The following is a 13284-nucleotide window of genomic DNA, read 5'->3' as shown; positions in this document are numbered from 1 at the left end:
ATTTTTTTGGACGTGTCTTGTTATCCGCCTGTGTCTCTTTATTCCCCTATGTCAGGACGCCTGTTTCTCAGGAATTGATTCGATATTCTCTCTTCCCGCAGTGCATGAACTATCTACACGCATAATCTAGTTGCGCTAGTTCTACGCATACCGGGCCAGTTTTTGTCATAGCCTATGACTCCAATATCAAGAAGAGAAATATGTGATGTAAAAATGCTGCTTTCGCAATCCAGCAGTTACCTTAATGCGGACTGGAGAAACTGATCGGTCTATGTCTCCTCGTAAATGTCGAGTTCACGTGTTTCAATGTTTGGTTTCTTAGTGAAGTTTCCACGAATATCTATGCTTCTTTTCTATCAGTTATTTCCTTTCTTAGATTCGGGATGGCGCAGTTGAAATTGCCATTAAGCTATCGCGGTTTAGAGTTCCCTAGATCACTTAAGAAGAATGTCGTGATGTTTTCTTCGAAAGAGCCCGGTTGCTTACCTGCCCCGTCCTCGGGCACTTGGTGTTTGTGATCTCTCTCTAATGAACTCGTCGTCGACAGGACGTTAGACTGAAACCTTTCATTTTCGCTTTTTCTCTCGTAATTTATTCCTTTATCATTTTGCAATATTAATCATTTTCGGAACAAAGTAACTATCATCATTATTTAGATTACCGTCAGATAAAGTTAAAGAGAGCAAATGAAAACAAAAAATTATCGACCTTTCGGAAACCAGAACCAGATCCGGGATCAGTAATCATCTTGAAAATCTCTCCACAGATTTTTGAGCCAGGTTCGCTTCATGTTCCGAACTAGCACCGAAGTATGTTTCACTGCTTTATTCAAAAATCGGAGGTAAAATTTTGGTGTAACAGTCTTAGCCATTGACATTTTACTTCTTGTTAACAGACATATTGTAGTTGTAATTTAGCTTTAATAATGCTACAAGCTAGATTTGCCATTTTAGTAAACATGCAAGAGACAATCATAATTTTGTAGATCACGATTAGATCACGGTGGAATGAATGCGGCAGAACGCGAGACCGCTGCTAAAGGACTTCTTTTCTTTATCCTTTACGAAAAATTTTTGTTTTTTGAAAAAAGCAAAGAAAATTACAGAAAAGTTTAGGTAAAAAGACGTACAGGGTAACACAAAAGACAATTCACATTTGAAAAATCAGTAGGTCTCGGAATAATGTAAGTAGAGATGTAAAACTTGACACACGTTCCTGAAATGATATGAGGTTCTATTGAAACCAAAACAGAGTACACAAAATGATAAACAGAAGGCGCTCCGTATCATGCAAAAGCATTGAACAGCATAGAAACTGATTTTTTAGCGAGGACGATGCTCATTATTGCTATCGCTCGCTATGTCGGACCTCATTCATTAACATTATCTGTAGTCGAGGGACAACGTTGTGAATAGCATTGTACAACATATCAGTAGGTACTGAGAGATGCTGCCGTCGGATGCTGTCTTTCAGTATTCATAGTGAGGTCAGGCAGTCTCTGTAGACTTGTGACCAGGTAAACTCACAACCAATGATCACAAGGATTGAGGTCTTGAGACTCGGGAGGCCGAGCATGACAAAGTGCGCAGGAGATCTTTCACAAGTATAGCAATATGGGGTGAAGTGCTATCCTGCATGAGAGTGATACAGTCCGGAAGCTAATTATCAGCAAGTATAGGGATGATAGAAAAATGTTAAAAAGTGTGTGAATTCCTAAGGGACCAAAGTGCTGCAGTCGTCGGTCTCTAGTCTTACACACGACTTAGACAAACTTATGCTAAGAACGATACAGACAGCCATGCCCGATGGAGGACTCTTGATAGATTTAAAAGTGAGGTTCCGCATTTCCTCGAAGAAATCCACATCACACCATGACTTTCTCGTCAAGCAATGCGGTTTTCACGACAACTAGAATTTCCAGGAGCCCTAATTGTTCAGCTTCGAATGTTGACATGCCCTCGGAGTGTGAAATTGGCTTCGTCAATTCACAATGCGATAAACAACCAGTCGTCATCTTCAACGGATTTTGCTCTCCGCATCTCAAAGTTGGTGGCTGGTAGTTCGTGCTGACACTGAAATGTGTATGGACACCATTGAAGGGTAAGCCTTAGTGATATCTAGACATCAGTGCTTGTAATGCAGATGTGACGGGCTCTGATTTCATGAGTTCTGACTTCCCTACTGTATGGTGGCATGGTCTCCTGAAACTTCATTTCTTACATATTCCATCCTCACAATCGTATTCTACACGTCAAGACGCTTCATTTGAACCCAAACTCGATAAGGTAGGGTCAATTGTGTATGAATTCATGCAAGCGATATGCAAATCTAATAAGTAAATCGCAAGTGCACGCTGAGGTTGGCGTACACAACATGACGGCCACAGGAATTTTCGATCTAAGGAGGAAACCAGCCCGCTGGGAAGACCGACATTTCAGAGGGCTGGGTCAACAACATACCTACTTCAGCCGAAGCGACTGCCCAGAGAGCAGACAGCTTTTGCCGGAGCAAAGGGATAACGACCCCCGTGTTCTACTTAAAAGCAAATTCCTCAACACTGTGCGAGAGCTCCCAGAAGACGCATTTTTTCATAGACCGACTGTGTAGTTACGGAGTTCTCACAGGAGGACAGTGTATGCCTAACGGAGATGCTACAGATTTCCGCATTGGCCGACGTAAACGAAACGCCATTCTTCTATTTAAAGAGCAACGCTGATTGGCGGAATATTTCTTACGCAAAGAGTCAGAGGAGTGAGGGAAGGCAGCGAATGATATACCCTTGCAACTTTTCCAGAAAAAGGGTTAAAGTCTCTCCTCAGTACTTCGCTGGGAGAGCACTTCTGTCGTTGGCGAATCAGAGTGACCCTCTATATTGAGTCGCTTGTTATTAAGCGTTGTTCACTGTGTTGGCCGCCACACTTATTGTGCAGTGTGAACACGGACAGAGCACTAGTTAAACGCTTGCGAGAGAATATTGAGTGACATCATGGTGGACTGGTTATCTGACCTGTATACCACGCCAATAGTTAGACTAGGGGCGGATAGGAGTCCCTGCCTCCATCAAGGCGCAGGGAGAGTTTGATGGCGAAGTTCAATCCAGATAGAAACAAATAGCTGTGTTATTTGTCAGCAGCTAGCGACGCAGGCTGCAGTCGTCGCAGCTCACGGTATTGTGCGCTACAGCGTATGTGAGACCCATCTGTCCTCCATGACAGTACACTCCATCACATTTCTCACGCGACAGCCTTGACCATACCTAGAAAAGTTATTCAAGTTGTGTAGGTGCGCCTCTCAGCCATTCTGCCGAATAAATAACATTCTTAAAGAAAAGGGAGAAAAGAACCTTTCAATACTTTGTAAAATAATAACATTACTATCCATAAGACGCAATCTACTGTTCCGAAAAGAGCCCAGAAATTTATTATTTTTTATAAGAATTAGTTTCATTTGATTTCTGAAATTTTTTTGTAATAAATAATATTTTTCGTTCGTTTAAAGTTTTTCTTGCACTAACTATCAATACTCCCGTACCCAAGTACTCCACTAGTTACGTAAGAATATATAAAATATTTTTGTGTCTTTTCCTTACAGCGGAATACTCCAGAAGATATTTGTTGCTGGATATTTTTCAAGCAGTACTTGTTGCTACATTAGAAGCGTCTGTCTGACTTCTGTAGTAGTGTGAGGTGGAAATTGTTTCTTGCAGGAGCCATAAGGTACTTGTTGGATCAATCCATTGCGCAACTTGACAGACTAAAACCCACACACTCACACTATGCGGGGGTGAACCCGAAAAAGTGTCTGTTTCTACCCTCGGAGCGTAAGACGCCCTCATATCTGGTCGCCCACAATGGGGCCGACCGTCTAAACAACCCATGGTTTCGAAGCTGACAATTTTCTTCACAGGGACACTTGTCACAGAATCTTTACCGGTTTCAATACCCTTCATATGGCGACAAGATCCTAAAGTTGCCGTAGCATATTCTCCATTCTGGTAGTGAAGATTCACTAGCTGTGCATTTCCTGATAAAGTCAACGTGCCACTACGGCTGGCTTATGTGAATTCCTCTCCGACTACAGCTTACTTTTTACTTAATTCTCACGCGGCTTCACTGACGAGTTGCTATATAGAGCCTTCCTCATGTAGTCCGTTATAAATGGTTTTCTTGAAACAATGAGTTTGTTTATAAATACGTTTGGCCTACAGTAACTTTCTGCTACCAGTCACGATTTCCTTTCATCCAGTTTTACACGAAATGATACCCATTTTCAAGTGTGTATTTCTTTGTGCTACAAGATTTTATCCTAATTTTTTCAATGGGTGAGGTTCTGCATTGTTTTACTGACTTTAAGTTTTCTTATGTCCAATTTGTGCAGGGTTTCACGTCGAGAATAACTTACATACACAACTTTCTCTTTATGTAAGCTATTCTCGATTTGTACTGTGCAATGAAAGTTGTCAGTGATATTTGATATGTGTGCGACTCCGACAAAGCAGAAACACAAGCATCGAAAACTATGAAAAATGGTACAATACAAAGAAATACACCCTTGAAAATAGAAATCATTTCCCGACACGCGTCGTGTAAAACGTAAATAAAAGAAAATCGTGACTGGTAGCGGAAGGTTATTTATAAACAAACCCACGGAGCCATCCTTTGGCCAGTTTCTGCAGCCGATTTTGGTTTAAATGGAATCCCATGTCGCCGGCCGGTGTGGCTGAGCGGTTCTAGGCGCTTCAGTGAGGGACCAAATTCCCGCTACGGTCGCAGGTTCGAATCCTGCCTCGGGCATGGATGTGTGTGGTGTCCTTAGGTTAGTTAGGTTTAAGTAGTTGTAAGTCTAGGGGACAGATTACCTCAGATGTTAAGTGCCATACTGCTTAGAGGCATTTGAACCATTTTTTGACTCCTGGGTTACCCTGTAGTTTAAAATGTCAGAGAGTGTATATTGCAGAACTCTTTCTTGAATGTGTGTAGCGCAAAGCACAGAATTTCTTTGCACAGTGTTCACGGATCCTCAGTATTCTAATGACGGATGTGTTAACGTGACGGCAGGCATGCAGGGGTACCCGCTGATGGCGGCGGAGCCTCGAGGGATGCCGGAGGGCAAGATCCTGCCGCAGTACCTCAAGGACCTGGGCTACGTGACGAGGGCCGTGGGCAAGTGGCACCTGGGCTACTACCGCAAGCAGATGACGCCCATGTTCCGCGGCTTCGACTCGCACTTCGGCTACTACGGCGGCTTCGTCAGCTACTACGACTACATCCTGCAGGATATCGTGAGTACACTCTGTCTACTCTATGAACCTGCGTACTAGCAAAAGCCGTCCTACACAAACCTAACCGAGCTGTCATACAAGCTATCCTCATCACATTACATCGTGTCTACATCTACATCTACATCTACATCTATACTCCGCAAGCGACCCGACGGTGTGTGGCGGAGGGTACCCTGAGTATCTCTATCGGTTCTCCCTTCCATTCCAGTCTCGTATAGTTCGTGGAAAGAAGGATTGTCGGTATGCTTCTGTGTGGGCTCTAATCTCTCTGATTTTATCCTCATGGTCCCTTCGCAAGATATACGTAGGAGGGAGCAATATACTGCTGGACTCTTCGGTGAAGATATGTTCTCAAAAATTCAACAAAAGCCCGTACCGAGATACTGAGCGTCTCTCCTGCAGAGTCTTCCACTGGAGTTTATCTATAATCTCCGTAACGCTTTCGTGATTACTAAATGATCCTGTAACGAAGCGCGCTGCTCTCCTTTGGATCTTCTCTTTCTCTTCTATCAACCCTATCTGGTACGGATCCCATACTGCTGAGCAGTATTCAAGCAGTGGGCGAACAAGCGTACTGTAGCCTACTTCCTTTGTTTTCGGATTGCATTTCCTTAGGATTCTTCCAATGAATCTCAATCTGGCATCTACTTTACCGACCATCAACTTTATATGATCATTCTATTTTAAATCACTCCTAATGCGTACTCCAAGATAATTTATGGAATTAACTGCTTCCAGTTGCTGACCTGCTATTTTGTAGCTAAATGATAAGGGATCTATCTTTCTGTGTATTCGCAGCACATTGCACTTGTCTACATTGAGATTCAATTGCCATTCCGTGCACCATGCGTCAATTCGCTCCAGATCCTCTTGTATTTCAGTACAATTTTCCATTGTTACAACCTCTCGACACACCACAGCATCTTCTGCAAAAAGCCTCAGTGAACTTCCGATGTCATCCACAAGGTCATTTATGTACATTGTGAATAGCAACGCTACTATGACACTCTCCTGCGGCACACGTGAAATTACTCTCACTTCGGAAGACTTCTCTCCATTGAGAATGACATGCTGCGTTCTATTATCTACGAACTCTTCAATCAAATTACACATTTGGTCTGATAGTCCATATGCTCTAACTTTGTTCATTACACGACTGTGGGGAACTGTGTCAAATTTTAGTATTTAACTGAGCGTTAATTTACTCTAGTAAATACTGAAATAAATGGTGTTTTATGACTTCCTTATCGATACAATATTCTGAAAATACGGATAGATATTGGGATGCCGGTTGAATTTCTTGTATAGACTTGTTACCGCAATGGCTGACCGTATTTCACTTTTGCTACAAAGCAAGACGACACCCAGTTAAAATGTTAAAAACAATAAAACACTTCAGATCGTGTTTTCAGATTTTCTAATTGTTTACAACCGGTTTCGGCCCTTTCCTCGGGCCATCTTCAGTCTTACATCGCTATTAAGGCTGCTAGTGGCGGCAGACGGAGCGCGATCTGTGGGAGTAAGGTGCACAGAAGTGCTCGTAGCTCTTAGTGTATGAGTTTTAGAGCCAATGTTCATTAGAGTTGTTTCCTTTAATCACGATTACTGTCATATCCCTGAATATTAACTATTCCTCCTGGGAAACCCTGTATGATCTCTCAACAATGCAATCATTGTTAGCTTTTAGTACGACTTGTGATATATCTAAATACGAATACACATAATTTCACATTTGATATCAAGGTCAGCAGAGAACTAAAACAGGTTTGAAATAAATTGTTTCATAAAGTACAGAGGTCTCCAGTGCTAAGTTTTGTAAGTTGGACAGTTTTAACGATTAATATTTCTGTATAGAAGTTTCCATAGACAGTAAATTACTATTTTACTTGCATGCAATAGTGGTGACTCCAATAACAAAGTTCCATCATTTTATATGGGGTGCACATTTTCATTTCGTACTCAAGACTAGTAAACTGAAGTTTGTTTACATGATGAACAAACGATCTGATCGCTCAATGAAATTTTATTGAGTTAATGTTCTTTAACATCTTCATCCTTCGTGATAGTATAGACTGATAGACGTAAACAGGAAATTAGAAACATAAGTTTTGTAAATAAAGAACGCCACGCAAAATAAATTTGGAAATCAGAACATTATCACACATCAGGGGTTCCCGAACTAATGGTAATTAAAAAAAAATGAAATTTTCTGAGTAGCACAAACGATTAGATTCTGTTTCAGTCAGGAAATTAAATTACTTTCAACATATCATTCCTGTTATCAGAATTTTGTAAGACTCTAATATTGGTAATATAAATTATCAGTAATGACTTTCTCAATTCATAGCGTTGACGGGGTAGATGTTCCAGGCTCCTCACGTAGTACACCCACTACACACATACGTTACGCTTTGTCTCGTACGTAGTTAATGATAAAAGCGAGACATATAATAAGAAGTGCTAAAAATCTCAAGAATATATCCTCTCCAAGCTGTAGACAGAATATGCAGTTGTCCAGAAATTGCTTCATTAGTCGCTGCGGAACATATAAATGAATTAATAGACCGTACTACACAGTAGTAACTACATAAGGGCTAGTATAATGCTTTACACAGTATTAGTATTATTACTACCATTACTATTAGTGGCTGTTGTCAGACACAGAGCATTAACAGCCTGAAAGCTTACAATTTCATACAGTTCAGGAATGAGGGCTGCAGCTATCATGTGTAGTAAGTTATGTGCGCACATTATAACTTGTTTTTGATTTTAAATACGTTTGCAGCAGTGTGCAAGGTCAAGCAAGTGCCGCACTGGAGAGGAGTAGTGCGAGGGAGCATGTTGTGTAGCAAGTGCCTACACTCACTGAGGAAATTGGCTTTTTTGTTCGAGAAGCACTTGTGAGTAGCACTTGCGATGCATCTTGAATTCATTCGTCATACATTGTAACACTCGCAGACCCACCCACACACACACACTCACACACACACACACAGACACACACACACACACACACAGACACACACACATCGTGAGCGTGCGCAACACGCTTATTCACACACTACGCACACAAATTAAATATGATTCATATGTCATCAGCTGTAAAATAAAAGTGTTCGAAGAGAAGTCTTTCATTGTAATGTTGTTTAGCTATGTGCTAAAGTCTAAATTTGGTGAGAATGATAATGGAGCCAAGAGCGAGAGTGGAGGGTGGAGGAGGGGCAACGGACGGCAGGGGGGAATGGGAGGGTGAGGTACTAGCTAATGTGTAATTGCACTCAGGCGCAATCGTCTAAGAAAGGTTGGGAACCACTGTCATTGTCCATGTAGCAGAGTTACGATACACAGCGATGTACACATCTGGCCATTAAAATTACAGGATCACGAAAATGGCGTGCTACAGACGTAAAATTTAACCGACAGGAAGAACATGCTGTGATATGCAAATGTTTAGCTTTTCAAAGAATTCACACAAGGTTGGCGCTGGTGGCGACACCTACAACGTGCTTACATGAGGAAAGTTTCCAACCGATTTCTCATACACAAACAGCAGTTGATTGGCGTAGCCTAGTGAAAAGTTGTTGTGATGCCTCGTGTAAGAAGGAGAAATGCATACCATCACGTTTCCGATTTTGGTGAAGGTCAGATTGTAGCGTATCGCGATTGCGGTTTATTAGATTGCGACATTGCTGCTCGCGTTGGTCGAGATCCAATGTCTGTCAGCAGAATATGGAATTGGTGGGTTCAAGATTGTAATACGGAACGCCAAGCTGGATCCCAACGCCCTCGTATCATTGGCAGTCGAGATGACAGGGAACTTATCCGCATGGCTGTAATGGATCGTGAAGCCACGTCTCTATCCCTGAGTCAACAGATGGAGACGTTTGCAAGACAACAACCATCTGCACGAATAGTTCGACGACGTTTGGAGCAGCGTGGATTATCAGTTCGGACACCATGGCTGCGGTTACCCTTGGCGCTGCATTACAGACAGGAGCGCCTGCGATGGTGTTCTCAACGACGAACCTGGGTGCACGAATGGCAAAACGTCATTTTTTCGAATGAATCCAGGTTCTGTTTACAGCATCATGATGATCGCATCCGTGTTTGGCGACATCGCGGTGAAAGCACATTGGAAGCGTGTATTCGTCATCGCCAAACTAGCGTATCACCCGGCGTGATGGTATGGGGTGCCATTCGTTACACGTCTCGGTCACCTCTTGTTCACATTGACGGCACTTTGAGCAGTGGACGTTACATTTCAGATGTGTTACGACCCGTGGCTCCACCCTTCATTAGTTCCCTGCGAAACCCTACATTTGAGCAGGATAATGCACGACCGTGTGTTGCTGATCCTCTACGGGCCTTTCTGGGTACAGTAAATGTTCGTCTGCTGCCCTGGCCAGCACATTCTCTAGATCTCTCACAAATTGAAAACGTCTGGTCAATGGTGGCCGAGCAACTGGCTCGTCACAATTCGCCAGTCACTACTCTTGATGAACTGTGGTACCTTGTTGGAGCTGCATAGGCAGCTGTACATGTTTACGCCATCCAAGCTCTGCTTGACTCAATGCCCATGCATATCAAGACCGTTATTAGGACCAGAGATGGTTGTTCTGGGTACCGATTTCTCAGGATCTATGCATCTAACTTGCGTGAAAATGTAATCACATGTCTGTCCCAGTATAACATATCTGTCCAATGAATACCCGTTTATCATCTGCATTTCTTCTTGGTGTAGCAATTTTAATTGGCAGTAGAGTGTATTAAAGAGACGTATCGTGAACTGCTATTGGTAAGACTTTGTCTGCTGCCTTGCACAGTACAACGGGACGCCGTACAGCGGGTTCGGCCTGCGGCGCAACCTGAGCGTGGCCTGGGACAAGGTGGGCCAGTACGCGACGGACGTGTTCACGGAGGAGGCGGTGAGCGTTATTGAGCAGCACGACGACCGCGACCCGCTGTTCCTCTACCTGGCGCACGTGGCGCCGCACGCCGGCAACCGCGGGAAGCTGCTCGAGGCGCCGCAGGACGTCATCAACCGCTTCCCCTACATCCCGGACCCCGACCGCCGCACATACGCAGGTGCGTCGCCCCTACCGTCCAGCTCTACAGTACACTCATCCCAGACGAACTTCAACCGTGCTTCATATCCACATCTCCTAAATATAAAAAGAGGGTCCTCTGTGAGATGATAGTGACAATAGTTTAATAGCTGTTTAAAACTTCTGTTCGAATACAACGACCGACAGGACGAGATCAACATTTAAAACTACTTACTTAGGGTTTCTTATTATGTTTATATGTCTGTTTCACAAAAGGTGCCGTTACGGTCTGGGCTGCCGGCCGCGGTGGCCGTGCGGTTCTGGCGCTGCAGTCCAGAACCGCGTGACTGCTACGGTCGCAGGTTCGAATCCTGCCTCGGGCATGGGTGTGTGTGATGTCCTTAGGTTAGTTAGGTTTAAGTAGTTCTAAGTTCTAGGGGACTTATGACCTAAGATGTTGACTCCCATAGTGCTCAGAGCCATTTGAAACATTTTTGAACGGTTTGGGCTTTTCATCAACTCATCGTCGAGCGATTTATTTAATAATAAAGAAAAAGTGCGACAATACCGTTTCAGGATATTAAATAACAAAAAAAATTAATTATTGTACACAACTACTCACAGCAGAATAGAGTGCGTAGTAACTATGCAAAGTACTGCTGGTTAGTAAAACATTGACAGTGTAAGCTTTTCTGCACATTGGGTGTTGATACTGAAAGCCACACCAACTAGACTATTGTTCAACGTCACTGATTTTAAAATCGCTAATACATGAAAAATGGATCTTGCATCATTTGCTTTGGCGTGGGAGTGTAGCTGATATCAGATGCCCTTGACACAATTACGTCGATTAAATATTTGGGCGTAACACTGCAGAGCGATATGAAGTGGGATATGCATTTAATGGCAGTTGTGGGGAAGAAGGATAGTCGTCTTCTGTTCATTGGTAGAATTTTGGGAAGATGTGGTTCATTTGTAAAGGAGACCGCTTCTAAAACACTAATACGACCTATTCTTGAGTACTGCTCGAGCGTTTGGGATCCCTATATGGTCGGATTGAGGCAGGGCATAGAAGCAATTCAGAGGCGGGCTGCTAGATTGGTTACTGGTATGTTTGATCATCACGCGAGTGTTAGGGAAATGCTTCAGGAACTCGGGTGGGAGTCTCTGTAGGAAAGGAGGCGTTCTTTTCGTGAATCGCTACTGAGGAAATTTAGAGAACCGGCATTTGAGGCTGAATGCAGTACAATTTTACTGCCGCCAACTTATATTTCGCGGAAAGACCACAAAGATAAGATAATAGAGATTAGTGGTCGTACAGAGGCATGTAGGCAGTAATTTTTCCCTCGTTCAGTTTGGGAAGGGAACAGGGAGAGAAGATGCTAGTTGTGGTACGAGTTACCCTCCGCCACGCAGCGTATGGTGGATTGCGGAGAATGTATGTGGATGTACGAGGGTTGTTTTTTAAGTAAGGGCCGTTTTTATTTTTAAAAAAGCGATACAAATACTTTTGTAAAAATCTTTTATTTTCTGATTCTACACACTTTTATCTATTTTTCTTCATAGTTGCCTTGTTTATTTAAGCACTTGTCATACCGTACAACTAAGTTTTTAATTCCCTCTTCAAATAATTCAGCCGCCTGCTCCGACAGCCAAGAGTTCACGGCCGCTTTCACTTCATCGTCGTCATTGAAGCGCTGCCAGCCAAGATGGTGTTTCAGGTACCGGAAAAGGTGAAAATCGCTAGGAGCAAGGTCGGGGTTGTATGGTGCATGGTCCAAAACTTCCCAGAAAAAGAATCAATCAAATCCCGAGTCTTTGGAGAGGTGTGAGGCCTAGCGTTATCGTGCAGGAGCCAAACTCCTTTTGTCAGCATGCCGCACCTTTTGTTCTGAATTGCTCTGCGGACTTCTTTAGAGTTGCACAGTAGGTAGGCATCTGGGTTGATTGTCGTTCCTCGTGGCGTAAGTCCACTAGCAAAACAACCGCGCCGGTCCCAGAACACAGTTGCCTTAATCTTGCGCTTTGACAGCGTCTGTTTGGCTTTGACCTTGACGGGTGAGGTTGTGTGTCGCCTTTCCATCGATTGTCGCTTGCATTCGGGAGTGATATGGGATACTCATGTTTCATCTCCAGTGACAACTTGACTCAACATGTCATCCCCTTCTTCCTCGTAACGAATCAAAAAGTTCAATGAAGTGGCAAATCTCTTCCCTTTGTGGTCCTCTGTGAGGAGTCTGGGTACCCACCGAAAACACAGTTTCTTAAAGTTTAGGTTTTCAGAAACAATTTTGTACAAAACCGATCTTGAAACTTGGAAATTCCAAAGAAAGAGTGGAGATTGTGAATCTTCTGTCCTCACGAATCTCTGTTTCACTGCAGCCACCAAATCATCAGTGATCACAGAGGGCCGGCCTGAGCGTACTTCGTCATGGACGTTTTGACGGAAATTTTTAAACCCTCTAACCCATTGAAGCACTTTACCTTCACTCATTGCATTCAAGCTATAAACTTCCGTTAACTGACGATGAATTTCTGCAGCTGATAGGCTTTTCGCGGTCAAAAAACGTATCAGTGACCGTATCTCACACGCGGCGGGCGATTCAATAATCGTAAACATTATAAAGTAGCCCGGCGATGCGTACACGTCAGCTACAGAGCTGCAACTTGCATCAGTGTGAACGGGAAGGATGCCGGCAAGTGGCGCGGTGGCTTGTTGCGGCGTGCGGGCGAACTACGGGACTATGCGCGCGAACGGCCCTTACTTAGAAAACAAGCCTCGTAGATGTAGATGTAGTACATGAAACTTTTCCTGGGACAGTTTCTTTTTGCCATATGAATGTAACAGCAAGAGTATGAAATCTATTTAAAGATACAATTTTCTCAATGTGAAAACTAAAAAAAACATTACGCGACTACTGAGACTTGTGCAACTGAACTTTGACGACTTACTGTATA

The 13284-nt window shown here is 43.3% G+C and overlaps 1 protein-coding gene across 3 annotated transcripts in view; it reads left to right on the top strand.

Moving 5' to 3' along the window:
- Window positions 1-13284, top strand: part of LOC126355932 (arylsulfatase B-like) — a 280100-nt gene that overhangs the window by 227129 nt on the left and 39687 nt on the right. For all 3 annotated transcript variants that reach the window (XM_050006503.1, XM_050006502.1, XM_050006501.1), the window contains exons 4-5: window positions 5058-5281; window positions 10105-10366. In XM_050006503.1, coding sequence (XP_049862460.1) covers window positions 5058-5281; window positions 10105-10366 — 486 coding nt within the window. The remainder of the gene's footprint in view (window positions 1-5057; window positions 5282-10104; window positions 10367-13284) is intronic.

The sequence above is a fragment of the Schistocerca gregaria genome, chromosome 3 (assembly GCF_023897955.1).
Source record: "Schistocerca gregaria isolate iqSchGreg1 chromosome 3, iqSchGreg1.2, whole genome shotgun sequence".
Classification (NCBI taxonomy): domain Eukaryota; kingdom Metazoa; phylum Arthropoda; class Insecta; order Orthoptera; family Acrididae; genus Schistocerca; species Schistocerca gregaria.
The sequence above is the reverse complement of the archived record's forward strand: the minus strand, read 5'-3'. Positions and strand labels throughout refer to the sequence as shown.